The following is a 25,026-nucleotide window of genomic DNA, read 5'->3' on the forward strand; positions in this document are numbered from 1 at the left end:
GGTCGCCATGCGGCCTGTCACTAGAAACACTCCGTGGTTCAGAGCTGCGCACTGACTCAATGGATCCACGGTGCCACCCCCCACCCCCCGTAACTACCTTCCTTTTGTCTTTCGTTTCCATCTTCTGAGTCAATTCCCTTCCCTCCCCATTCCCCACTGGGGCCTTGTTGACCGCCAAGGCAGTATCCTTCCGGCCTGTGTAATCTCCAGCTCAGATTAGACATGCTGAGGTCGGGGTGAGGGTTGAGGGGTCGGGAGGGGGGACGGGGCACCATGCAGCGAGGCATGCCGACTCCTGTCAGCTCTTCCTTGCCCACTGCCGCGCAGCGCCCCCACACACAACCCCCCCCCCCCCCAACACGCGAGACCCTCCATCTTGTGACCGAACACTGCCAGGCGGGTTGAAGTGGCAGGCAATGCTGGGATTCAAAGTTACAGCCATTCCCCAGGTTGACCCCCCCACCCCCCCAACCCACCCTGATCATAATGTCAGCAACGCTATTTAATGGCACATTCCACAGAGAGACGGCACGAGACTCTTTGTGATGAACATTGAGGGCGACACAAATCAACAAGGAACATTGACATTTTTCTGCCGTCAACCCATTTTAAAGGGAGCAGCGCCTCGATAATCGAATGATTGGTCAAAATTCAACACAGGGTCAAAATGTTTCACGTTGAATTTTCACACTCAATTGTGTTGCAGATAGATAGTAAAATGTAATAAGATATATATAAAATGGTAACTGTCGAATATCAATATATCACACACTTAAAAGCGACAATTGATCACGTTTAAGACAATGGTGCCAACCTTAACCGGCACAAGTTCAAAAGAATATTGCTGTGTAAATTGGTTTGCCTGCAGTCGTCCTCCGTAAACTGACGAAAGGGAAACAGTCTTCTTCAGGTCAGTAAGAACCTTTACACAGTGCCTCTTTGGTGCCCTTCCCCACCGGCTGCTAAACGAAGGGTTAACCACGCGGCTTGCCCCGCGCTTAGAAAGAAGGGCGGGGGGGCGGGCGTGATGGGGGAGGGGCTCTTGTGGGCGGCGGTCCCGGTGGAGGCGGAGGCAGGGTGGAGGTCGGCGACGGGGTGGGCGACGGAGTTGTTGACGGAGCGGGCGAGGGCTCAGGCGACGGGGCGGGAGATGCCGGAGGACTCGCTCGCGGACAGTAGATGGGAGCCAGCCCTCCGTTCCGCATGTTGTTGTAGATGGGGTAACCGGGTGGATTCCCGCTGCCCTCCACTCTTGTGAAATTAATGCAGCGACCCTGAGGAGGGCAAACAGAAAGACAAGCGGTTAATCCAGACCACGATCGAACGGCATCCCTCGCACCCCGCCACCCCCCCCCCCCATACCTTAAACATTCACCCCCCCCCCCCCCTCTGCCGCTCTCCCTGAGGATGTGGGTAGGGTCACTCTGCCTGCTTACCTCTCTGTTCCACGCTCTTGTGCATGGGCCTGGAGAGGGAGCGCGTGGTATCTGCCAGTACGTTCGGGACCTTCCGTGACCAATGGGGTAACCTCCTGACTCCCCAAAGCCTTTCACCCCCTACAAGGCACAAGTCAGGAGTGTGATGGAATACTCCCCACTGACCTGGATGAGTGCAGCTCCAACAGCACTCAAGAAGCTCGACACCATCCAGGACAAAGCAGCCCGCTTGATTGGCATCCCATCCATCACCTTCAACATTCACTCTCTCCACTACCATGGCTGCAGTGCACACCATCTACAAGCTGCACTGCAGCAACATAGAAAATAGGTGCAGGAGTAGGCCATTCGGCCCTTCGAGCCTGCACCGCCATTCAATGAGTTCATGGCTGAACATGCAACTTCAGTACCCCATTCCTGCTTTCTCGCCATACCCCTTGATCCCCCTAGTAGTAAGGATTACATTTAACTCCTTTTTGAATATATTTAGTGAATTGGCCTCAACAACTTTCTGTGGTAGAGAATTCCACAGGTTCACCACTCTCTGGGTGAAGAAGTTTCTCCTCATCTCGGTCCTAAATGGCTTACCCCTTATCCTTAGGCTGTGACCCCTGGTTCTGGACTTCCCCAACATTGGGAACATTCTTCCTGCATCTATCCTGTCTAAACCCATCAGAATTTTAAACGTTTCTATGAGATCCCCTCTCATTCTTCTGAACTCCAGTGAATACAAGCCCAGTTGATCCAGTCTTTCTTGATAGGTCAGTCCCGCCATCCCGGGAATCAGTCTGGTGAACCTTCGCTGCACTCCCTCAATAGCAAGAATGTCCTTCCTCAAGTTAGGAGACCAAAACTGTACACAATACTCCAGGTGTGGCCTCACCAAGGCCCTGTACAACTGTAGTAACACCTCTCTGCCCCTGTACTCAAATCCCCTTGCTATGAAGGCCAACATGCCATTTGCTTTCTTAACCGCCTGCTGTATCTGTATGCCAACCTTCAATGACTGGTGTACCATGACACCCAGGTCTCGTTGCACCTCCCCTTTTCCTAATCTGTCACCATTCAGATAATAGTCTGTCTCTCTGTTTTTACCACCAAAGTGTATAACCTCACATTTATCCACATTATACTTCATCTGCCATGCACTTGCCCACTCACCTAACCTATCCAAGTCACTCTGCAGCCTCATAGCATCCTCCTCGCAGCTCACACTGCCACCCAACTTAGTGTCATCCGCAAATTTGGAGATACTACATTTAATCCCGTCGTCTAAATCATGAATGTACAATGTAAACAGCTGGGGCCCCAGCACAGAACCTTGTGATACCCCACTAGTTACTGCCTGCCATTCTGAAAAGTACCCATTTACGCCTATTCTTTGCTTCCTGTCTGCCAACCAGTTCTCAATCCACGTCAGCACACTACCCCCAATCCCATGTGCCTTAACTTTGCACATCAATCTCTTGTGTGGGACCTTGTCGAAAGCCTTCTGAAAGTCCAAATATACCACATCAACTGGTTCTCCCTTGTCCACTCTACTGGAAACATCCTCAAAAAATTCCAGAAGATTTGTCAAGCATGATTTCCCTTTCACAATTCCATGCTGAATTGGACCTATCATGTCACCTCTTTTCAAATGCGCTGCTATGACATCCTTAATAATTGATTCCATCATTTTACCCACTACCAATGTCAGGCTGACCGGTCTATAATTCCCTGTTTTGATAGAAGTGTTCAAAATCATGAGGGATCTAGACAGAGCAGATAGAGAGAAACTGTTCCCATTGGCGGAAGAGTCGAGAACCAGAGGACACAGATTTAAGGTGATTGACAAAAGAACCAAAGACGACATAAGAAAAAACTTTTACACAGCGAGTGGTTAGAGGCCAGGATCAGATCAGCCATGATCTTATTGAATGGTGGAGCAGGCTCGAGCGGGCCAAATGGCCTACTCCTGCTCCTAGTTCTTATGTTCTTATGAAGAAGCAATTATTTCTTAAACCAAGCTTCAATTGTGGGTTCCTCAGGATATTATGGGATATGGGGATATTGCAGGAAAGTGTTGAGGTTGAGATGCCAATACATTACCCCCAATCCTATGTGCTTTCATTTTGCACACTAACCTGTTATGTGTGACTTTATCAAAGGCCTTCTGAAAATCCAAATACACTACATCCACTGGTCCAGATCTGCCCTGAAAAAACCTTTCCATATTGTCCCTTTGTTTCCCCGCATGAGGCGAAGATTTCCTCTAAGTCGTGTGCAATTAACTGAGAGATCGGTCTGTAAAAGGAACACGATGATCTCGCCACACAGCACACACAGGGCTATCTCCCCCAAGAAATACAGTCATGATGCAGCCATGTGATTTAGTGACAACCTTTGACCCCCGCAAGATATAAAACTGGAATGTAAGGAATTCTCCTCCACTATGACGTAAGCAAATGTGCAGGAAAGATATTTTTGTAAGTGTTTCTTCAATTTCTTGGGAGCTATGCAAGAATGTGTATTGCTATGAGAGGTGGCCCATGTATAACATCAGTAATTTGAAGGCAATCTTATCACAGTTCATTAGCGCAACAATTAGTGGAATGCATCGTTGACGTCATTCTCAGGATGTGCGTGCTGATTGGAATCGCACCTTTCAACAACCACTGTGGATCATCCTTTCCAATGGCAACTCTGACGTTGCAAACCAGAGAGATACCAGTGGAATCTGCCAAAGATGTATCTGCTTAATAAGGAGACAATTCTCCCTGTCACAAGGCACTGGAAGACCAGCCAAATATCTCAAGGAAAGGTCAGGGAGACGGTCCGATTAGCAAGGTTATTGCCTCAGTAAGGTTTGTCGGATCAGTGACACTATTTGAAGGGGCTGCTCCTCAAATTCTGGTTGCACTTTAGTCCCACGCTCCTGATCTTTGGACACCCTGTGCAGAGGGGAGCGGGCAGGTCGGAAGGCCTCCTTGTAGGACTGCTCCTGGGCATGGCCAAGGGAGCCATCAGCCGGTCCAGGCAGCGAGCGGTTGAGAGGGTCGTTCAGCCCGACTGCCTGCTTCTTTTCCATGGTTATATCTGAGCCAGGAGATGGAGCACGCGGTGTCCACCGGTACACTACCAGCCTTGCACGAGAGATGGGCGCCGGAGGGACTGGAGTGTATCATCACCCCCGGCAACCAAATTTTAATTTGATCCTTTATTATTAAAAGTTAATTTTTTAAATTGCCGGTTTTAGTGCCCATTTAATAAGGGGGCATTTGATTTACAGGAACAACCTGTTGTGTATCTGTAAAGCACTCCCATGTTACGCCACCAGGGAGCTCATCCCCTGAAGTCCCAAGGAATCCCAGCATCCCTTGGGAGCACTGTATATAAGCCTGTTCCTCACTCTGGAGTGTCTTATTAAAGACTGAGGTCACTGTTATTTTAACCTCCCTGTGTGCAGCCTCATCTGTGTTAGGAACACAATAACTGGCGACGAGAATACAAATCCAACGCAAAGATGCAGCAAACTGTGGGCATCCTGGAGAAGTTCTCGGAAGGTGAGGACTAGGAAGCCTATGTCGAATGGCTAGACCAGTACTCTGTAGCCAATGAGCTGGACGGAGAAGGAAGCGCTGCAAAAAGGAGAGTGGTCCTCCTCACAGTCTGCGGGGCACCGACCTACAGCCTCATGAAGAATCTAATGGCTCCAGTGAAACCCACAGATAAGTTGTATGAGGAGCTGTGTACACTGGTTCGGGAGAATCTTGACCCAAGGGAGAGCGTGCTGATGGCAAGGTATCGGTTCTACACGCGCCAGCGATCTTAAGGTCAGGAAGTGGCGAGCTACGTCGCCAAGCTAAGGCGACTTGCAGGACAATGTGAGTTTGATGGCTACCTGGAGCAAATGCTCAGAGACTTTTTTGTACTGGGCATTGGCCACGAGACCATCCTATGAAAACTTTTGACTGTAGAGACACCGACCCTCAGTAAGGCCATTGCGAGAGCACAGGCGTTTATGTCCACCAGTGATAACACCAAACAAATCTCTCAGCACACAAGTGCTAGCAATGTTCATAAATTAACTGGAATTGTGTTTGCGAGCAGAAATGTACAGGGCAGAATCCATGAGTCTGCAACTGTCAGCAGGCCTCAGGTGACCCAGATGACTCAGAGTCCCCAACAAAGGATGAATGCAAGGCAATTCACACCTTGTTGGCGTTGTGGAGGCTTCCATTCAGCCTATTCATGCCGCTTCAAAGGGTATGTTTGCAAGAGCTGTGGAACAACGGGGCACCTCCAACGAGCTGCAAACTCTGCAAAACCTGCTAACCACCACGTGGCAGAGGAAGATCGGTCCATGGTGGATCAAAGCAATTTCGAGCCTCAGAGAGAGGAAGCAGATGCTGAAGTACACGGGGTGCACACATTTTCGATGAAATGTCCACCTATAATGCTAAACGCAAAATTGAATGGCTTACCCGTAGCCATGGAACTGGACACTGGCGCTAGCCAATCCATCATGAGTAAAAAGATGTTTGAGAGTCTGTGGTGCAACAAGGCATTCAGACCAGCCCTGAGCCTCATCCACACGAAACTGAGAACGTACACCAAAGAGCTTATCACTGTCCTGGGCAGCGCCATGGTCAAGGTTACCGATAAGGGCACGGTGCACGAACTGCCACTCTGGATTGTCCCGGGCGATGGCCCACACTGCTTGGAAGGAGCTGGCTGGGCAAAATCCGCTAGAACTGCGATGACATCCGAGCGCTATCACATGTCGATGAGGCCTCATGTACCCAGGTTCTTAACAAATTTCCTTCCCTTTTTGAGCCAGGCATTGGAAACTTTTCTGGGGCGAAGGTGCGGATCCACTTGGTCCCAGAGGCACGACCCATTCACCACAAGGCGCGAGCGGTACCTCACATGATGAGAGAGAGAGTGGAAATCGAGCTGGACAGGCTGCAACGCGAGGGCATCATCTCCCCAGTGGAATTCAGTGAGTGGGCCATCCCGATTGTTCCAGTACTCAAAAGTGATGGCACGGTCAGGATTTGTGATGATTATAAAGTAACTATTAATCGCTTCTCGCTACAGGACCAATACCCGCTACCTAAGACAGACGACCTATTTGCGACGCTGGCAGGAGGCAAGACGTTCACCAAGCTCGACCTGACTTCGGCCTACATGACGCAGGAGCTGGAGGAGTCTTTGAAGGGCCTCACCTGCATCAACACGCACAAGGGACTGTTCATCTACAACAGATGCCCGTTTGGAATTCGGTCGGCTGCAGCGATCTTCCAGAGAAACATGGAGAGCCTACTCAAGTCGGTCCCACGCACGGTGGTCTTTCAGGACAACATATTGGTCACAGGTTGGGACACCGCCGAGCACCTACAATACCTGGAGGAGGTCCTCCAGCGACTGGATCGCGTTGGGCTGCGGCTGAAGAGGTCGAAATGCGTTTTCATGGCAACAGAAGTGGAGTTTTGGGAGAGAAAGATCACGGTGGATGGCATTCGGCCCACAGACGCCAAGATAGAGGCTATCAGGAATGCGCCCAGGCCACAGAACGTCACGGAGTTGCGGTCGTGCCTGGGATTCCTCAGCTATTTTGGTAACTTCCTACCACGGTTAAGCACCCTCTTAGAGCCCCGACATGTGTTATTGCGCAAAGGTGAGAACTGGGTATGGGGAAAAAAAACAAGTAATTGCTTTTGAGAAAGCCAGAAACATTTTATGCTCCAACAAGCTGCTTGTATTGTATAACCCATGTAAAAGACTTGTGCGAGCATGTGACGCGTCGTCATACGGAGTCGGGTGTGTATTACAACAAGCTAACGTTGTGGGGAAGTTGCAACCTGTCGCCTATTCTTCCAGGAGCTTGTCTAAGGCTGAGAGGGCCTACAGCATGATTGAGAAAGAGGCATTAGCGTGAATGTTCGGGGTAAAGAAAATGCATCAGTACCTGTTTGGCCTCAAATTTGAGCTGGAAATCGATCACAAGCCCCTCACATCCTTGTTCGCTGAAAACAAGGGGATAAATACTAATGCCTTAGCCCGCATACAAAGGTGGGCACTCGCGCTATCAGCGTATAACTATACTATCTGCCACAGGCCAGGCACCGAGAACTGTGCGGATGCTCTCAGTCAGCTACCATTGCCCACCACGGGGTTGGAAATGGCGCAGCCTGCAAACTTGTTGATGGTGGCGCAGCCCGCAGACTTGTTGATGGTCATGGAAGTGTTTGAAAATGATAAATCACCTGTCACGGCCCACCAGATTAGGACTTGGACCAGCCAAGATCCTCTGCTGTCCCAAGTAAAAAACTGTGTACTGCATGGGAGCTGGGCCAGCATCCCCATTGAAATGCAAGAGCCAATCAAGCCATTCCAGCGGCGAAAGGACGAGCTGTCCATTCAGGCAGATTGCCTGTTGTGGCGTAACTGCATAGTGCTACCAAAAAAGGGCAGGGAGACGTTCATCTCGGACCTCCACAGCACACACCCCGGGTATAGTAATGATGAAAGCGATAGCCAGATCCCACGTGTGGTGGCCCGGTATCGACTCTGACTTAGAGTCCTGTGTACGGCAATGCAGCGTATGTGCTCAGTTGAGCAACATGCCCAGAGAGGCACCACTAAGTTTGTGTTCCTGGCCCTCCAGGCCATGGTCGAGGATCCATGTCAACTATGCGGGCCCATTTCTCGGTAAAATGTTCCTGATGGTGGTGGATTCGTTTTCAAAATGGATTGAATGTGAAATAATGTCGGGAAGCACCGCCACCACCACCATTGAAAGCCTGAGGGCCATGTTTGCCACCCACGGCCTGCCTGACATACTGGTCAGGGACAACGGGCCATGTTTCACCAGTGGCGAATTTAAAGAATTCATGACCCGCAATGGACTCAAACATGTCACCTCGGCCCCGTTTAAATCAGCCTCCAATGGGCAGGCAGAGCGGGCAGTACAAACCATTAAACAGAGCCTTAAACGAGTCACAGAAGGCTCACTCCAAACCCGCCTGTCCCGAGTACTGCTCAGCTACCGTACGAGACCTCACTCGCTCACAGGGGTGCCCCCGGCTGAGCTACTCAGGAAAAAGCACCTAAAACTAGACTCTCGCTGGTTCACCCCAACCTGCATGATCAGGTAGAGAGCAGGCGGCAGTAACAAAATGTAAATGATGGTCGCGCCACTGTGTCACGGGAAATTGATCTGAATGACCCTGTGTATGTATTAAACTATGGACATGGTGCAGTGGATCGCGGGCACGGTGATAGCTAAAGAAGGGAATAGGGTATTTGTAGTCAAACTAGACAATGGACAAATTTGCAGAAAGCTAGAGGACCAAATGAGGCTGCAGTTCACAGACTGCCCTGAACAACCCACAGCAGACACCACCTTTTTCGAGCCCACAACACACACCCAAAGGATCAACGACACCACGCCGGACCAGGAAATCGAACCCAGCACGCCCAACAGCCCAGCAAGGCCAGGCTCACCAAGCAGCCCTGCAGGGCCAACAACACGCCAGCCCAGCGAGGGCATAGCCAACACACCAGAACAGACATTTGTACCGAAGCGGTCCACCAGGGAAAGAAAGGCTCCCGACCGCCTCACCTTGTAAATAGTTTTCACTTTGGGTGGGGGGGGGGGGGGAGTGATGTTGTGTATCTGTAAATCATGCACTCCCATGTACACTGCCAGGGAGCTCATCCCCTGAAGTCCCAAGGGATCCCAACAACCCTTGGGAGCACTGTATATAAGTCGGCTCCTAAGGCCTGTTCCTCACTCTGGAGTGTTTTATTAAAGACTGAGGTCACTGTTATTTTAACCTCCCTGTGTGCAGTCTCATCTGTGTTAGGAACACAATACAACCAAAATAGTTGTAGGGTTAGTGAGGGTCAATGGGACATCAGTCAGTTCAGTGAGGGTCAATGGGACATCGGTCGGTGAGGGTCAATGGGACACCGGTCGGTGAGGGTCAATGGGACATCAGTCAGTGAGAGTCAATGGGATGTCAGTCAGTGAGAGTCAATGGGATGTCAGTCAGTGAGGGTCAATGGGATATCGGTCAGTGAGGGTCAATGGGACATCGGTCAGTGAGGGTCAATGGGATGTCAGTCAGTGAGGGTCAATGGGACATCGGTCAGTGAGGGTCAATGGGGCATCGGTCAGTGAGGGTCAATGGGGCATCGGTCAATGAGGGTCAATGGGGCATCGGTCAGTGAGGGTCAATGGGGCATCGGTCGGTGAGGGTCAATGGGACGTCAGTCAGTGAGAGTCAATGTGACATCGGTCGGTGAGGGTCAATGGGTCATCGGTCGGTGAGGGTCAATGGGACATCGGTCGGTGAGGGTCAATGGGGCATCGTCGGTGAGGGTCAATGGGGCATCGTCGGTGAGGGTCAATGGGGCATCGGTCAGTGAGGGTCAATGGGGCATCGTCGGTGAGGGTCAATGGGGCATCGGTCGGTGAGGGTCAATGGGGCATCGGTCGGTGAGGGTCAATGGGGCATCGGTCGGTGAGGGTCAATGGGGCATCGGTCAATGAGGGTCAATGGGGCATCGGTCAGTGAGGGTCAATGGGGCATCGGTCAGTGAGGGTCAATGGGGCATCGGTCAATGAGGGTCAATGGGGCATCGGTCAGTGAGGGTCAATGGGGCATCGGTCGGTGAGGGTCAATGGGACGTCAGTCAGTGAGAGTCAATGTGACATCGGTCGGTGAGGGTCAATGGGTCATCGGTCGGTGAGGGTCAATGGGACATCGGTCGGTGAGGGTCAATGGGGCATCATCGGTGAGGGTCAATGGGGCATCGTCGGTGAGGGTCAATGGGGCATCGGTCAGTGAGGGTCAATGGGGCATCGTCGGTGAGGGTCAATGGGGCATCGGTCGGTGAGAGTCAATGGGGCATCGGTCGGTGAGGGTCAATGGGGCATCGGTCGGTGAGGGTCAATGGGACATCGGTTGGTGAGGGTCAATGGGATGTCAGTCGGTGAGGGTCAATGGGACATTGGTTGGTGAAGGTCAATGGGACATCGGTCGGTGAGGGTCAATGGGACATCGGTCGGTGAGGGTCAATGGACATCGGTTGGTGAGGGTCAATGGGGCATCGGTTGGTGAGGGTCAATGGGACATCGGTCGGTGAGGGTCAATGGGACATCGGTTGGTGAGGGTCAATGGGACATCAGTCGGTGAGGGTCAATGGGGCATCGGTCGGTGAGGGTCAATGGGGCATCGGTCGGTGAGGGTCAATGGGGCATCGGTCGGTGAGGGTCAATGGGACATTGGTTGGTGAGGGTCAATGGGACATCGGTTGGTGAGGGTCAATGGGATGTCAGTCGGTGAGGGTCAATGGGACATTGGTTGGTGAAGGTCAATGGGACATCGGTCGGTGAGGGTCAATGGGACATCGGTCGGTGAGGGTCAATGGGACATCGGTTGGTGAGGGTCAATGGGACATCGGTTGGTGAGGGTCAATGGGATGTCGGTCGATGAGATCATGGAGTCAATGCAAGCATTGGGTCAGTGTGATTGTTGGATCAGTGAAAAAGAAGAAAGACTTGCATTTATATAGCGCCCTTCATGACCTCAGGACGTCCCAAAGCGCTTTATAGCCAACAAAGTATTTTGAAATCGGCCAACAAAGTATTTTGAAGTCTAGTCACTGTTGTAATGTAGCAAATGCGGCAGCCAATTTGCCCACAACAAGGTCCCACAAACAGCCCGTGATAATGACCAGATAATCTGTTTTTTAGTGACATTGGTGGAGGGCTAAATATTGGCCCAGGACACCGGATCAGTGTGATGGTTGGGTCAAGTCTCCTGTCAGTGAGGCCTCTGGTTCAGTATGACCACTGGTTCCTTGAGATTGTTGGATCGCTGCGATCATGGATGGTCATGATAATAAGTCAGTATAATCATTGGCTCAGTGACCTTGTGATCCAGTGATTATACTGACCAAATCATTGTCACTGAGTTACTGAGATCCTTGATTTGGTGAGATTGTCCTGGGTACCCAGGACCAAGTCATTCACATGTAACCAAAAGAGTGGTGGTGCTAACATCAACCTCCGGGGATACCGCTGTGTACCTTCCTCCTGTCCGAAAAACAACCATTCACCATTGCTCTTTGTTTACTATCATTCAGCCAATTCCGTATCCATGCTGCCACTGCCCCTTTAATCCCATGGACTGCTGGACTAGGCCGCCACGCTGCTCCTTCCCCTTCCCGGCCTGCTCCGATGGTGCTTGCAGGCCGGGGGCCGCTCAGCCTGCTGGGCTAGGCCACCACACCATCGGAGCAGGCCGAGGAGCAGAAGGAGCATCATACCACTGCAGGGAGCTGCACGTGCTGGAGTTGGAGAGCAACGGTAGTGAAGAGGGCGACTGGATTGGACGTCACCAAGATCCAGGTCGCTGATTGGAGCGTGGGCAGATATTGCAGGAGCTGCAAGGTCGGGACGCAGGAGCGGCGAGAGATTGTAGAGGGGTGTGATTGGAGCCAAAGAGTTTGGGGCCCAGAAGAGCCGAGGGCCCGGGGGCAACACGGGCCCAGCTCACACTGCGATATGTGTGTGCACTAGGTCCGTGCAGCAGAGCTTGGTCTCCAGTCATCCTGGTTAACCCTTGCCACTGGACCAAGACCTCGCTCTGTCAAGCCCATGTGGTGGCTGGTGTGCAACGGCCACCCCACGTTAAAAAAATCCACGCATCTTCCACCCTTCAGGATGTAGTACGGGACCTGGAATATTAGGTCCTTCATTGAAACACCTGGGAACTTTTTTGGCGTGGAATCAAGTCATCCTCGACTTGAGGGACCGCCTATGATCTTCAATCCCATGGGCTTCAATTTTGTTAACGGATCTATTTTGTGGTACTTTATCAAATGACTCGCAAGTCCATATACACAGCATCCGCCGCACTACCCTCAACCTTTGACTGATGTCCTGAGTTGTGAGCCTTGACTTTCACTCGATGATTCACAAGCAAAAAATTATCCTGATAACTCCCGGCTACAGTTCTTTTCAGCACCGCTTGCTAAATAGCAAAGGGTACTAATTATTTGCAAAGCGAGGTTGCTGAAAAGAGATATTCCGAATCTGGGCCAATGAGGGTTGCAATGTACACACCCGTGTGTCTGCTCACGGGTGTGTAGAGCTTTTGCGGAGGGGAGCGGGCAGGTCGGAGCTCCTTCTCGTAGGAATGCTCCTGGGCATGGCCAAGGTGGCCATTAACCGGTCCAGGCAGCGGGCGGTCGAGGGGGTCGTTCAGCCCGACTGCCTGCCTCTCTTCCGCGGTTACATCTAAGCCAGGGTGTCCCTGGAGATGGAGCACGCAGTGTCCACCAGTATGCTCGTGGCCTTCCGTGAGAGGTGGGCGCCGGAGGGACTGGAGTGCCTCATCATCCCCCGGCAGCCAAATTCTAATTTAATCTGCCAAATTCCCTTTCAAGTTTTATTGTTAATTTGTGGGTTCTAGTGTCTCTTTAATAAGGTGGCACTCAGCTTTATCTGTTCATTAAAATAGTTGTAGAGCTGTTGCACTGTGAGTGGCTTATTTGTTCCCAGTTCATTTGTAATTTGTGGGTTTTGGCGCCCCGACGAAAAGGGGGCACTTGATTTAAAGTTCTATCTAAAATAGTTGTAGAGCTGTTGCATTGTGAGTGGCTTCGCCAGTCACATGATGTTCACAAGACTCAATAAAACCCCAGCCAGTTGGGTTCGGGGGATCCACGATGAGGTATGCAGTTGTGAGCCTAGTGGATGAACTGATAATGTGTAGTGTGATTCAAAACTTTTGCTAATAAACTAACTAGTTCTCAATAGCAATGTGTTGCTATGAATTCTTAAGCAACGAACCCACAAAGCGAATACATCACAAGGGTTAACCCCAGTACAGTGCAGTACAGTTGGCTGCGGCCCAATAACTCTGTTCGTGCTGAGCTAGGGCTGTGCTTCCACTGAGTCTCACTGCAGTGTATGTAGGCAGCGGTCAGACTCTAATTAAAGCAAGACGAGGGCTGACTGCAGGCAGCTTGATGGGATGCTCAGCGGAGATGAATCTGCCAAGTCAGCAAGAAACCAGAGGTTCTTTCTCTTTGTCTCAACAGTAATCGGGGCCCCGTGCGCTGACATGGCTCCGTCAGACTTCGCCCTTTGAAGGTTCGGCGCAGTGTATACCATTATGAATACCTCATCAAAAAAACCAAACCCACACACATATCTGACGGCAACATAGTGGGAAATATCATACAGCACCAAACCCCCCACCCCCCCCGCATTGCTCAACAAACCCCCCCATGCCTCCCCTTCCTCAACACCACATCCCCACCCTTTTTGATTGGGGCCATGTTCATTGTGTTGTTGATCGAGACCACCTCACACACCAAGCATGGCGACAGTGGTTCTGCCGTCATCCAGTAGGAATGGTGCCAGATGTTCCCAGCCGACAAGCGCTTGAGGTCGCGCACAGCTGTGTGCTCCGGTGCCAGCGAAGGAATGTGCCTCCGGCTGTTTTTGCACAGGAGGCTCTCTCTCTCTCTCTCTCTGTCTCTCTCTCGCTCTCTGTCTGTGTGTGTGCGTCTCTCTCTCTCTCTCTCTGTTTCTCTCTCTCTCTCTCTCTTTCTCTCTCTCTTTCTCTCTCTCGCTCTCTCTCTCTCGTGCGCTCTCTCTCTCTCTCTCTCTCTCTTGCTCTCTCTCCCTTTCTCTCGCTCTCTCTCTCTTTGTCTAACTCTTGTGCTCTCTAGCTCTCTCACTCTCTCTCTCTCTCTCTCTCACTCTGCCCCACTCTCTCTCACTCTCACTCTGCCCCACTCTCTCTCTTTCTGTCTCTCACTCTCTCTTGCTCTCGTGCTCTCTCTCTCTTGCTCTCTTTCTCTTTCGCTCTGTCTCTCTCTCTCTGCCCCACTCTCTCTCTCTGTCTCTCTCTCTCTCTCTCTCTCTCTGCCCCCCTCTCTCTGCCTCTTTCTCTCTCTCTCTCTGCCTCTCTCTATCTCTCTCTCTCTCTCGCTCTCTTTCTCTCGCTCTCTCGTGCTCTGTCTCTCTCTCGCTCTCTCTCTCTCTCTCTGACTCTCTTTCTCTCTCGCTCTCTCTCTCTCTCTCACTCTGCCCCACTCTCGCTCACTCTCTCTCTGCTCCACTCTCTCTCTTTCTGTCTCTCACTCTCTCTCTCTCGCTCTCTCTCTCTCTTTCTCTCTCTCTCTCTCTCGCTCTGTCCCCGCTGTAAAGTCCTTACTCTACAGCATGAAACCACACAAGGCACATTCCAGGGACAAGGCCTCTCAGTGACCTTAACTCTTTATTTCAGCACTCCAGAAGTGATGACCCTGCGTGGGACCTCCCTTTATAGACCTGAGTGATCAGGTAAGGAGTGTCTCCCACAAATTCACCCCCTGTGGTCAAGGTGTGCATCTGAGTTGAGTGTATACAGTAATACAGTGGTGTTACATTGTAGTTACAAACATGACATCACCTTCCCCCCCCCGCCCCCCCCAAAGTCTTATTGGGATCATAGGTTTAGTCTTTCAGGTGGTCTACGCTTCCTGTGGTGATTCCGGCCTGTCCGGGCTGACCTCAGGAACTGTGCATTCCTCTTATTGCTCTTGTTGCACGTTCACTGCGGTAGTGTGAGCTCCATCTCATGGTCTTCTTCAGGTTCCTCCATGTCATTGCAACCTTTTATTTTACTTCATCCAGATGCTTACGGCATATCTGGCCATTGTTCAGTTATACCACAATGAACCTATTCCCTTCTTTGTCAATTACAGTACCCTCGAGCCATTTGGGCCCCATGGCGTGATTGAGGACGAATGCAGGATCATTTATTTCTGTACATCTCCCCCTCGAATTACGGTCATGGTACTTGTTTTGTGACTTGCGCTTAGACATAGAAACATAGAAAATAGGTGCAGGAGTAGGCCATTTGGCCCTTCAAGCCTGCACCACCATTCAATGAGTTTATGGCTGAACATGCAACTTCAGTACCCCATTCCTGCTTTCTCGCCATACCCCTTGATCCCCCTAGTAGTGAGGACTACATCTAACTCCTTTTTGAATATATTTAGTGAATTGGCCGCAACAACTTTCTGTGGTAGAGAATTCCACAGGTTCACCACTTTCTGGGTGAAGAAGTTTCTCCTCATCTCGGTCCTAAATGGCTTACCCCTTATCCTTAGACTGTGACCCCTGGTTCTGGACTTCCCCAACATTGGGAACATTCTTCCTGCATCTAACCTATCTAAACCCGTCAGAATTTTAAACGTTTTTATGAGATCCCCTCATTCTTCTGAACTCCAGTGAATACAAGCCCAGTTGAACCAGTCTTTCTTGATAGGTCAGTCCCGCCATCCCGGGAATTAGTCTGGTGAACCTTCGCTGCACTCCCTCAATAGCAAGAATGTCCTTCCTCAAGTTAGGAGACCAAAACTGTACACAATACTCCAGCTATGGCCTCACCAAGGCCCTGTACAACTGTAGTAACACCTCCCTGCGACCTGTACTCAAATCCTCTTGCTATGAAGGCCAACATGCCATTTGCTTTCTTAACCGCCTGCTGTACCTGCATGCTAACCTTCAATGACTGATATACCAGGTCTCGTTTCACCTCCCTCCCCTTTTCCTAATCTGTCGCCATTCAGATAAGTCTGTCTCTCTGTTTTTACCACCAAAGTGTATAACCTCACATTTATCCACATTATACTTCATCTGCCATGCACTTGCCCACTCACCTAACCTATCCAAGTCACTCTGCAGCCTCATAGCATCCTCCTCGCAGCTCACACTGCCACCCAACTTCGTGTCATCCGCAAATTTGGAGATACTACATTTAATCCCCTCGTCTAAATCATTAATGTACAGTGTAAACAGCTGGGGCCCCAGCACAGAACCTGCGGTACCCCACTAGTTACTGCCTGCCATTCTGAAAAGTACCCATTTACTCCTACTCTTTGCTTCCTGTCTGCCAACCAGTTCTCAATCCACGTCAGCACACTACCCCCAATCCCATGTGCCTTAACTTTGCACATTAATCTCTTGTGTGGGACCTTGTCGAAAGCCTTCTGAAAGTCCAAATATACCACATCAACTGGTTCTTCCTTGTCCACTCTACTGGAAACATCCTCAAAAATTCCAGAAGATTTGTCAAGCATGATTTCCCTTTCACAAATCCATGCTGACTTGGACCTATCATGTCACCTCTTTCGAAATGCGCTGCTATGACATCCTTAATAATTGATTCCATCATTTTACCCACTACCGATGTCAGGCTGACCGGTCTATAATTCCCCTTTTTCTCTCTCCTTCCTTAAAAAGTGGAGTTACATTGGCTACCCTCCACTCCATTGGAACTGATCCAGAATCTATGGAATGTTGGAAAATGACTGTCAATGCATCCGCTATTTCCAAGCCACCTCCTTAAGTACTCTGGGATGCAGTCCATCAAGCTCTGGGGCCTTCAATCCCATCAATTTCCCCAACACAATTTCCCGACTAATAAGGATTTCCCTCAGTTCCTCCTTCTTACTAGACCTTCTGACCCCTTTTATATCCGGAACGTTGTTTGTGTCCTCCTTAGTGAATATCGAACCAAAGTACTTGTTCAATTGGTCTGCCATTTCTTTGTTCCCCATTATGACTTCCCCTGATTCTGACTGCAGAGGACCTACGTTTGTCTTTACTAACCTTTTTCTCTTTACATATCTATAGAAGCTTTTGAAGTCCGTCTTAATGTTCCCTGCAAGCTTCCTTTTGTACTCTCTTTTCCCTGCCCTAATCAAACCCTTTGTCCTCCTCTGCTGAGTTCTAAATTTCTCCCAGTCCCTGGGTTCGCTGCTATTTCTGGCCAATTTGTATGCCACTTCCTTGGCTTTATACTATCCCTGATTTCCCTTGATAGCCACAGTTGAGCCACCTTCCCTTTTTTATTTTTACGCCAGACAGGGATGTACAATTGTTGTAGTTCATCCATGCGGTCTCTAAATGTCTGCCATTGCCCATCCACTGTCAACCCCTTAAGTACCATTCGCCAATCTATCCTAGCCAATTCACGCCTCATACCTTCAAAGTTACCCTTCTTTAAGTTCTGGACCATGGTCTCTGAATTAACTGTTTTATTCTCCATCCTAGTGTAGAATTCCACCATATTATAGTCACTCTTCCCCAAGGGGCCTTGCACAACGAGATTGCTAATTAATCCTCTCTCATTACACAACACCCAGTCTAAGATGGCCTCCCCCCTAGTTGGTTCCTCGACATATTGGTCTAGAAAACCATCCCTTATGCACTCCAGGAAATCCTCCTCCACCGTATTGCTTCCAGTTTGGTTAGCCCAATCTATATGCATATTAAAGTCACCCATGATAACTGCTGCACCTTTATTGCATGCACCCCTAATTTCCTGTTTGATGCCCTCCCCAACATCACTACTACTGTTTGGAGGTCTGTACACAACTCCCACCAACATTTTTTGCCCTTTAGTGTTCTGCAGCTCTACCCATATAGATTCCACATCATCCAAGCTAATGTCCTTCCTAACTATTGCATTGATCTCTTTAACCAGCAATGCTACCCCACCTACTTGTTCAATTGGTCTGCCATTTCTTTGTTCCCCGTTATGACGTCCCCTGTTTCTGACTGCAGGGGACCTACATTTGTCTTTACTAACCTTTTTCTCTTTATATATCTATAGAAACTTTTGCAGTCCGTTTTAATGTTCCCTGCAAGCTTCCTCTCGTACTCTATTTTCCCTGCCCTAATCAAACCTTTTGTCCTCCTCTGCTGAGTTCTAAATTTCTTCCAATCGCCGGGTTTGCTGCTATTTCTGGCCAATTTGTATGCCACTTCCTTGGCTTTAATACTATCCGTGATTTCCACCTTCCCTTTTTTATTTTTATGCCAGACAGGGATGTACAATTGTTGTAGTTCATCCATGCGGTCTCTAAATGTCTGCCATTGCCCATCCACTGTCAACCCTTTAAGTATCATTCGCCAATCTATCCTAGCCAATTCATGCCTCATACCTTCAAAGTTACCCTTCTTTAAGTTCTGGACCATGGTCTCTGAATTAACTGTTTCATTCTCCATCCTAATGTAGAATTCCACCATATTATGGTCACTCTTCCCCAAGGGGCCTCGCACAACGAGATTGCTAATTAATCCTCTCTCATTACACAACACCCAGTCTAGGATGGCCAGCTCTCTGGTTGGTTCCTCGACATATTGGTCTAGAAAACCATCCCTTATGCATTCCAGGAAATCCTCCTCCACCTTATTATTTCCAGTTTGGTTAGCCCAATTTATATGCATATTAAAGTCACCCATGATAACTGCTGCACCTTTATTGCATGCACCCGTAATTTCCTGTTTGATGCCCTCCCCAACATCACTAGTACTGTTTGGAGGTCTGTACACAACTCCCATTAGCGTTTTCTGCCCTTTGGTAATCCGTAGCTCCACCCATACCGATTCCACATCATCCAAGCTAATGTCTTTCCTTACATTTGCATTAATTTCCTCTTTAACCAGCAACGCCACCCCGCCTCCTTTTCCTTTCTGTCTATCTTTCCTAAATGTTGAATACCCTTGGATGTTGAGTTCCCAGCCTTGGTCACCCTGGAGCCATGTCTCCGTGATGCCAACCACATCGTATCCGTTAACTGCTATCTGCACAGTTAATTTGTCCAGCTTATTCCGAATGCTCCTCTCATTGAGGCACAGAGCCTTCAGGCTTGCCTTTTTAACACACTTTGACCCTTTAGAATTTTGCTGTAAAGTGGCCCTTTTTGTTTTTTGCCTTGGGTTTCTCTGCCCTCCACTTTTACTCTTCTCCTTTCTGTCTTTTGCTTCTGTCTCCATTTTGTTTCCCTCTATCTTCCTGCATTGGTTCCCATCCCCCTGCCATATTATTTTAACTCCTCCCCAACAGCACTAGCAAACACTCCCCCTAGGACATTGGTTCCGGTCCTGCCCAGGTGCAGACCGTCCGGTTTGTACTGGTCCCACTTCCCCCAGAACCGGTTCCAATGCCCCAGGAATTTGAATCCCTCCCTGCTGCACCACTGCTCAAGCCACGTATGCCCTCAACTATGTCGGTCAGGACTGGGTGGATGAGGGACAACCGAGTTTTTGAGAGTCCGTTTCATGAGTAGCTCTGCGGGCGGGACCCGCCTTGAGCGAGTGCAGGCGGGACCTATAGGCCAGCTGGAGGCGCGATAGGCAGCATTGTAGGGAGGGTCCTTGAATCCTGAGCATCCCTTGGTTAACAATTTGGACTGCACGTTCCGCCTGGCCATTGGAGGCCGGCTTGAACGGCGCAGTCCTGACGTGGTTGATGCCTTTGCCCGACATAAACTCCCGGAATTCATAGCTCGTGAAACATAGGCCATTATCACTAACCAGGGTGTCCGGCAAGCCATGGGTTGCAAAGATCGCATGTAGGCTTTCCACAGCGGTGGATGACGTGCATGAATTCAGGATGATGCACTCGATCCATTTCGAGTACGCATCTACAACGATAAGGAACATCCTCCCCATGAATGGGCCCGCGTAGTCAACGTGAATGCGTGACCATGGCTTAGTGGGCCAGGGCCACGGGCTGAGCGGGGTCTTCCTGTGGGGCATTGTCCAGCTGGGCACATGTTGTGCACCTGCGAACACAGTGTTCCAGGTCTGAGTCAATTCCGGGCCACCAAACGTGTGACCGGGCAATGGCCTTCATCATCACAATGCCTGGGTGCTCACAGTGGAGTTCCCTGATGAAGTATAATGTGGATAAATGTGAGTTTATCCACTTTGGTGGTAAAAACAGAGAGACAGACTATTATCTGAATGGTGACAGATTAGGAAAAGGGGAGGTGCAACGAGACCTGGGTGTCAAGGTACATCAGTCATTGAAGGTTGGCATGCAGGTACAGCAGGTGGTTAAGAAAGCAAATGGCATGTTGGCCTTCATAGCAAGGGGATTTGAGTACAGGGGCAGGGAGGTGTTGCTACAGTTGTACAGGGCCTTGGTGAGGCCACACCTGGAGTATTGTGTACAGTTTTGGTCTCCTAACTTGAGGAAGGACAGTCTTGCTATTGAGGGAGTGCAGCGAAGATTCACCAGACTGATTCCCGGGATGGTGGGACTGACCTATCAAGAAAGACTGGATCAACTGGGCTTGTATTCACTGGAGTTCAGAAGAATGAGAGGGGACCTCATAGAAATGTTTAAAATTCTGACGGGTTTGGACAGGTTAGATGCAGGAAGAATGTTCCCAATGTTGGGGAAGTCCAGAACCAGGGGTCACAGTCTAAGGATAAGGGGTAAGCCATTTAGGACCGAGATGAGGAGAAACTTCTTCACCCAGAGAGTGGTGAACCTGTGGAATTCTCTACCACAGAAAGTAGTTGAGGCCAATTCATTAAATATATTCAAAAGGGAGTTAGATGAAGTCCTTACTACTCGGGGGATCAAGGGGTATGGCGAGAAAGCAGGAAGGGGGTACTGAAGTTGCATGTTCAGCCATGAACTCATTGAATGGCGGTGCAGGCTAGAAGGGCTGAATGGCCTACTCCTGCACCGATTTTCTATGTTTCTATGTTTCTATGAACGCCTCCCTGCTCTTCTGGGGCATGACTACCCAATTGCCCCATAGTAGGCAGTCAGCTTGGATGGAGAGCTCATCCATCCGTCTGTGGAACGGTCTGACCTCCTCGGGGCATGCTCCGTGTGCGGGCGCCCAATCCCCAGTCAGGACACATTTCTTAATCAGGGATAGGAGGGGATCCCTGTTTGTCCGGATTTTGATCTGGCGGGCTGTGATGGGGGAGCCTGCACTGTCGAAGGCATCGACAGCCATGACCATCTCAGCTCTTTACTCAGCTGCCCTCTCAGTGATGGCCAGTGGGAGCCTGCTGAGTGCGTCAGCGCAATTTTCAGTGCCGGGCCGGTGCCGGATGGAGTAGTCATAAGCCGCTAGCATGAGAGCCCATCGCTGTATGCGAGCTGATGCGTTGGCATTGATAGCCTTGCTGTCTGACAACAGGGATGTGAGTGGCTTATGGTCCGTCTCTAATTCAAACTTCCTACCAAAGAGGTACTGATGCATTTTCTTTAACCATAGACACATGCAAGCGCTTCCTTCTCAACCATGCCATAGCCCCGTTCTGCTTTAGAGAGCCACCTGGAGGCATAAGCCACAGGTTTACCCTCAGCATTACCCTGCTGCGTGTTGCGAGTCTTTTGGCTAAGATCTGCATAACTAACCTGACCAGCCACCATGACGTCCGGGTGGTTTCTCCCTGGTCAGGAAGGTATATGCTTACATTTTTTGGTGACCCATCCACCTCCACGGAGGTGTGTGGGGGACCTGACCCATCCACCTCCATGGCACGAACCTGGTATTGCAGTACTTCCAGGAACGGTGCAGTGGCTCTAGGCCTTTTGGCTAAGAGCATTGGCGCAGAGTGATCCTTGACTGGTGCAGGGTGACCTCTGGCGTTTGACAAAGAATTGTAACGATTGGATAACGATTGGACATGAATTTAAAAAAAAAAAAAAAAAAAAATTACCCTGCTGCGTGTGGGGGACCTGACCCATCCACCTCCATGGCACGAACCTGGTATTGCAGTACTTCCAGGAACGATGCAGTGGCTCTAGGCCTTTTGGCTAAGAGCATTGGCGCAGAGTGATCCTTGGCGTGTGCAAGGTGACCTCTGGCGTTTGTGATTTGACAAAGAATTGGAACGATTGGCTACGAATTTCAAAAAAAAATAAATAAATTACCCTGCTGCAACATCGCTTCTCGGCCTTTTGGCTAAGATCATGCGTAACTGACCTGACAGGGGAGTAGCCACCATGACCTCCGGGTGGTTCTCCCTGGATCAGGAAGGTATATGCTTGCTTTTTTGGAAACAGGAGGTGGGTGGGGTGGCTTGACCCATCCACCTCCATGGCACGAACCTGGTATTGCAGTACTTCCAGGAACGGTGCAGTGGCTCTAGGATTTTTGGCTAAGAGCATTGGCGCAGAGTGATCCTTGGCGTGTGCAAGGTGACCTCTGGCGTTTGTGATTTGACAAAGAATTGGAACGATTGGCTACGAATTTCAAAAAAAAAAAAAAAAAAAATTACCCTGCTGCAACACGCACGTAACCCCACAGGACGATGCATCACATGTCAGAACTAAACTTTTGCAAGGGTCGTACAGAGTTAACAGCTTGTTTGAACACAGTAGGTTTCGCGCCCGATCAAAAGCCCGTTCCTGACAGTCACCCCAAAAACCAATCGCAACCCTTACGCAGGAGCACGTGTAGCAGCTCCAACAACGTGCTCAAGTTCGGTAGAAAGTTCCCGAAATAGTTCGACAGTCCCAGGAATGAACGCAGCTCCGATGTGTTGCAGGGCCTGGGTGCTCGTTGAATCGCCTCTGTTTTGGATTCGTTGGGCCGAATCCCATCTGCAGCAATCCTCCTGCCCAGAAACTCAACCTCTGGAGCTAAGAACATGCATTTAGACTTCTTGAGTCGCAGACCTACCCAGTCCAGTCGGCGTAGCACCTCCTCCAGGTTGTGGAGATGTTCCTCGGTTTCTCGACCCGTGATGAGGATGTCGTCCTGGAATACGATCGTTCCAGGAATGGATTTAAGCAGGCTTTCCATGTTACGTTGAAAAATCGTGGCCACTGATCGAATGCCAAACGGGCACCTGTTATAAACAAACAGTCCCTTGTGCGTGGTGATGGTGGTCAGTAGTTTAGATTCGTCGGCCAGTTCCTGGGTCATATCGGCTGAAGTGAGGTCCAACTTGGTGAACAGCTTGCCGCCTGCCAGCGTGGCGAAGAGGTCCTCCGCTCTTGGGAGCGGGTATTGGTCTTGTGGGGACACCCGATTGATGGTGGCCTTGTAGTCACCACAGATCCTGTCAGAGCCACCCGCTTTAAGAACGGGGACGATGGGAGTTGCCCAGTCGCTGAATTCAACAGGTGAGATGATGCCCTCTCGCAATACCCGCTCCAATTCGCTCTCGATTTTCTCCCACATCACATACGGCACCGCTCTGGCTTTGTGGTGCACTGGCCTGGCGTCCGGGGTGATGTGTATCACTACTTTAGTGCCTTTGAAAATCCCGACACCCGGTTGGAAAAGTGACTCGAATTGTTGTAGGACTTGTGAGCACGAACTTCGCTCCACCGAGGACATTGCGTGAACATCCCCCCATTTCCAGTTCATCTCGGCTAACCAGCTCCTCCCCAACAGTGCGGGACCATTGCCCGGGACAATCCAGAGCGGCAGCCGATTCACTAACCCATTGTATGTGACAGCCAACATTGCACTGCCTAGCACCGGAATGATTTCTTTGGTGTAAGTCCTTAATTGTGTCTCGACACGTTCTAATTTGGGTCTAATGGCTTTGAGTGGCCATAGCTTCTCGAATTGTTGAATGCCCATGAGTGACTGGCTGGCCCCTGTGTCCAGCTCCATGCGTACTAGGATACCGTTCAATAAAACTCTCATCATCATTGGTGGCGTTTTGGTGTATGAACTGTGAATATTCGCCACATGGACCCGCTGAACCTCGGCGTCCATCGATTTGCTCCAAAAGTTATCCTGCCTCACAGAACCCTCTTCTGGTCCATCTACCTCATATATTAGTCTGGTTGCAGGCTTTCTGCACATACGAGCCAAATGGCCACTGAGGTTGCCGTTTCTGCAGACAAACTGTTGGAATCTGCAAGATCTGGCTGAGTGTTTTTCCCCACACCTCCAGCATGAGTTAAAGTTTCCATTGTTGGGGACAAAAGGGCTGTGGCCAGGAATTCCGCACTGACTGTCCCTCTGACTGCTCTTAAGTACCCTATTAGTGGGTGGCAATGGCCCCATCCCGGGGAGCATTGTCCACTGTGATGGTGTGAACGTCCGTTCAGCCTACCATTGTCTCTGCTGAGGTCCTATTCTGGGGTCTATTACTGCCTGATGAATGTCGGACTGCCCCTGCCTGCCCGCGGGGCTCTGAGTAGCATTGAGGACGTTGACTCCCTGATCCATCGCCGCGTTGGAGGCAGAATTGCGCGCGTAAATCATTTTCGTCTCTTCCTCCCCCGCCATGAAAGTCTGAGCCAACATCGCCGCCGCTTCCAAGGTCAAGTCGTTGGTCTCAATTAACTTGTGGAAAATTCCCGCAAGCCCGATACCCTCGATAAAGAAGTCCCTTAGCATCACCCCCCTGCAGGCGTCTGTGAACTTACAGAGGCTGGCCAAGCACCTGAGGTCCGCTACAAAGTCCGGTATGCTCTGTCCTTCACGACGTCGGTGGGTGTAGAATCTGTGTCGAGCCATGTGTATGCTGCTCGCCGGCTTGAGGTGCTCCCCAATCAACTTACTAAGCTCTTCAAAGGTTTTGTCCAACGGCTTTTCGGGTGCCAGTAAGTCCTTCATAAGTCTTTGGCCCGCAGCTGGTCAAAAGATGAGCCCGACGCTTGTCGACCGCTGCATCCCCCAGCCAGTCTTTTGTGACAAAGCTTTGCTGAAGCCTCTCAACACAATCGTCCCAGTCTTCCCCAACACAGTACCGTTCATCTGTGCTACCGGTGGTCATTCTCATGGGTCGTGGATTCCCGTTTCT

The 25,026-nt window shown here is 50.3% G+C and overlaps 1 protein-coding gene and 1 pseudogene across 2 annotated transcripts in view; one reads left to right on the forward strand and one right to left on the reverse strand.

Moving 5' to 3' along the window:
• Positions 1–481: 481 nt before the first annotated feature.
• LOC139234761 (anthrax toxin receptor 1-like) overlaps positions 482–25,026 on the reverse strand; it is a 246,144-nt gene continuing 221,599 nt past the window's right edge. For both annotated transcript variants that reach the window (XM_070865452.1, XM_070865451.1), the window contains one exon: positions 482–1,274. In XM_070865452.1, coding sequence (XP_070721553.1) covers positions 999–1,274 — 276 coding nt within the window. In that variant the 3' untranslated portion in view covers positions 482–998. The remainder of the gene's footprint in view (positions 1,275–25,026) is intronic.
• LOC139235243 (U2 spliceosomal RNA) lies at positions 22,201–22,403 on the forward strand (annotated as a pseudogene).

This window comes from Pristiophorus japonicus, chromosome 22 (assembly GCF_044704955.1).
Source record: "Pristiophorus japonicus isolate sPriJap1 chromosome 22, sPriJap1.hap1, whole genome shotgun sequence".
NCBI lineage: Eukaryota > Metazoa > Chordata > Chondrichthyes > Pristiophoridae > Pristiophorus > Pristiophorus japonicus.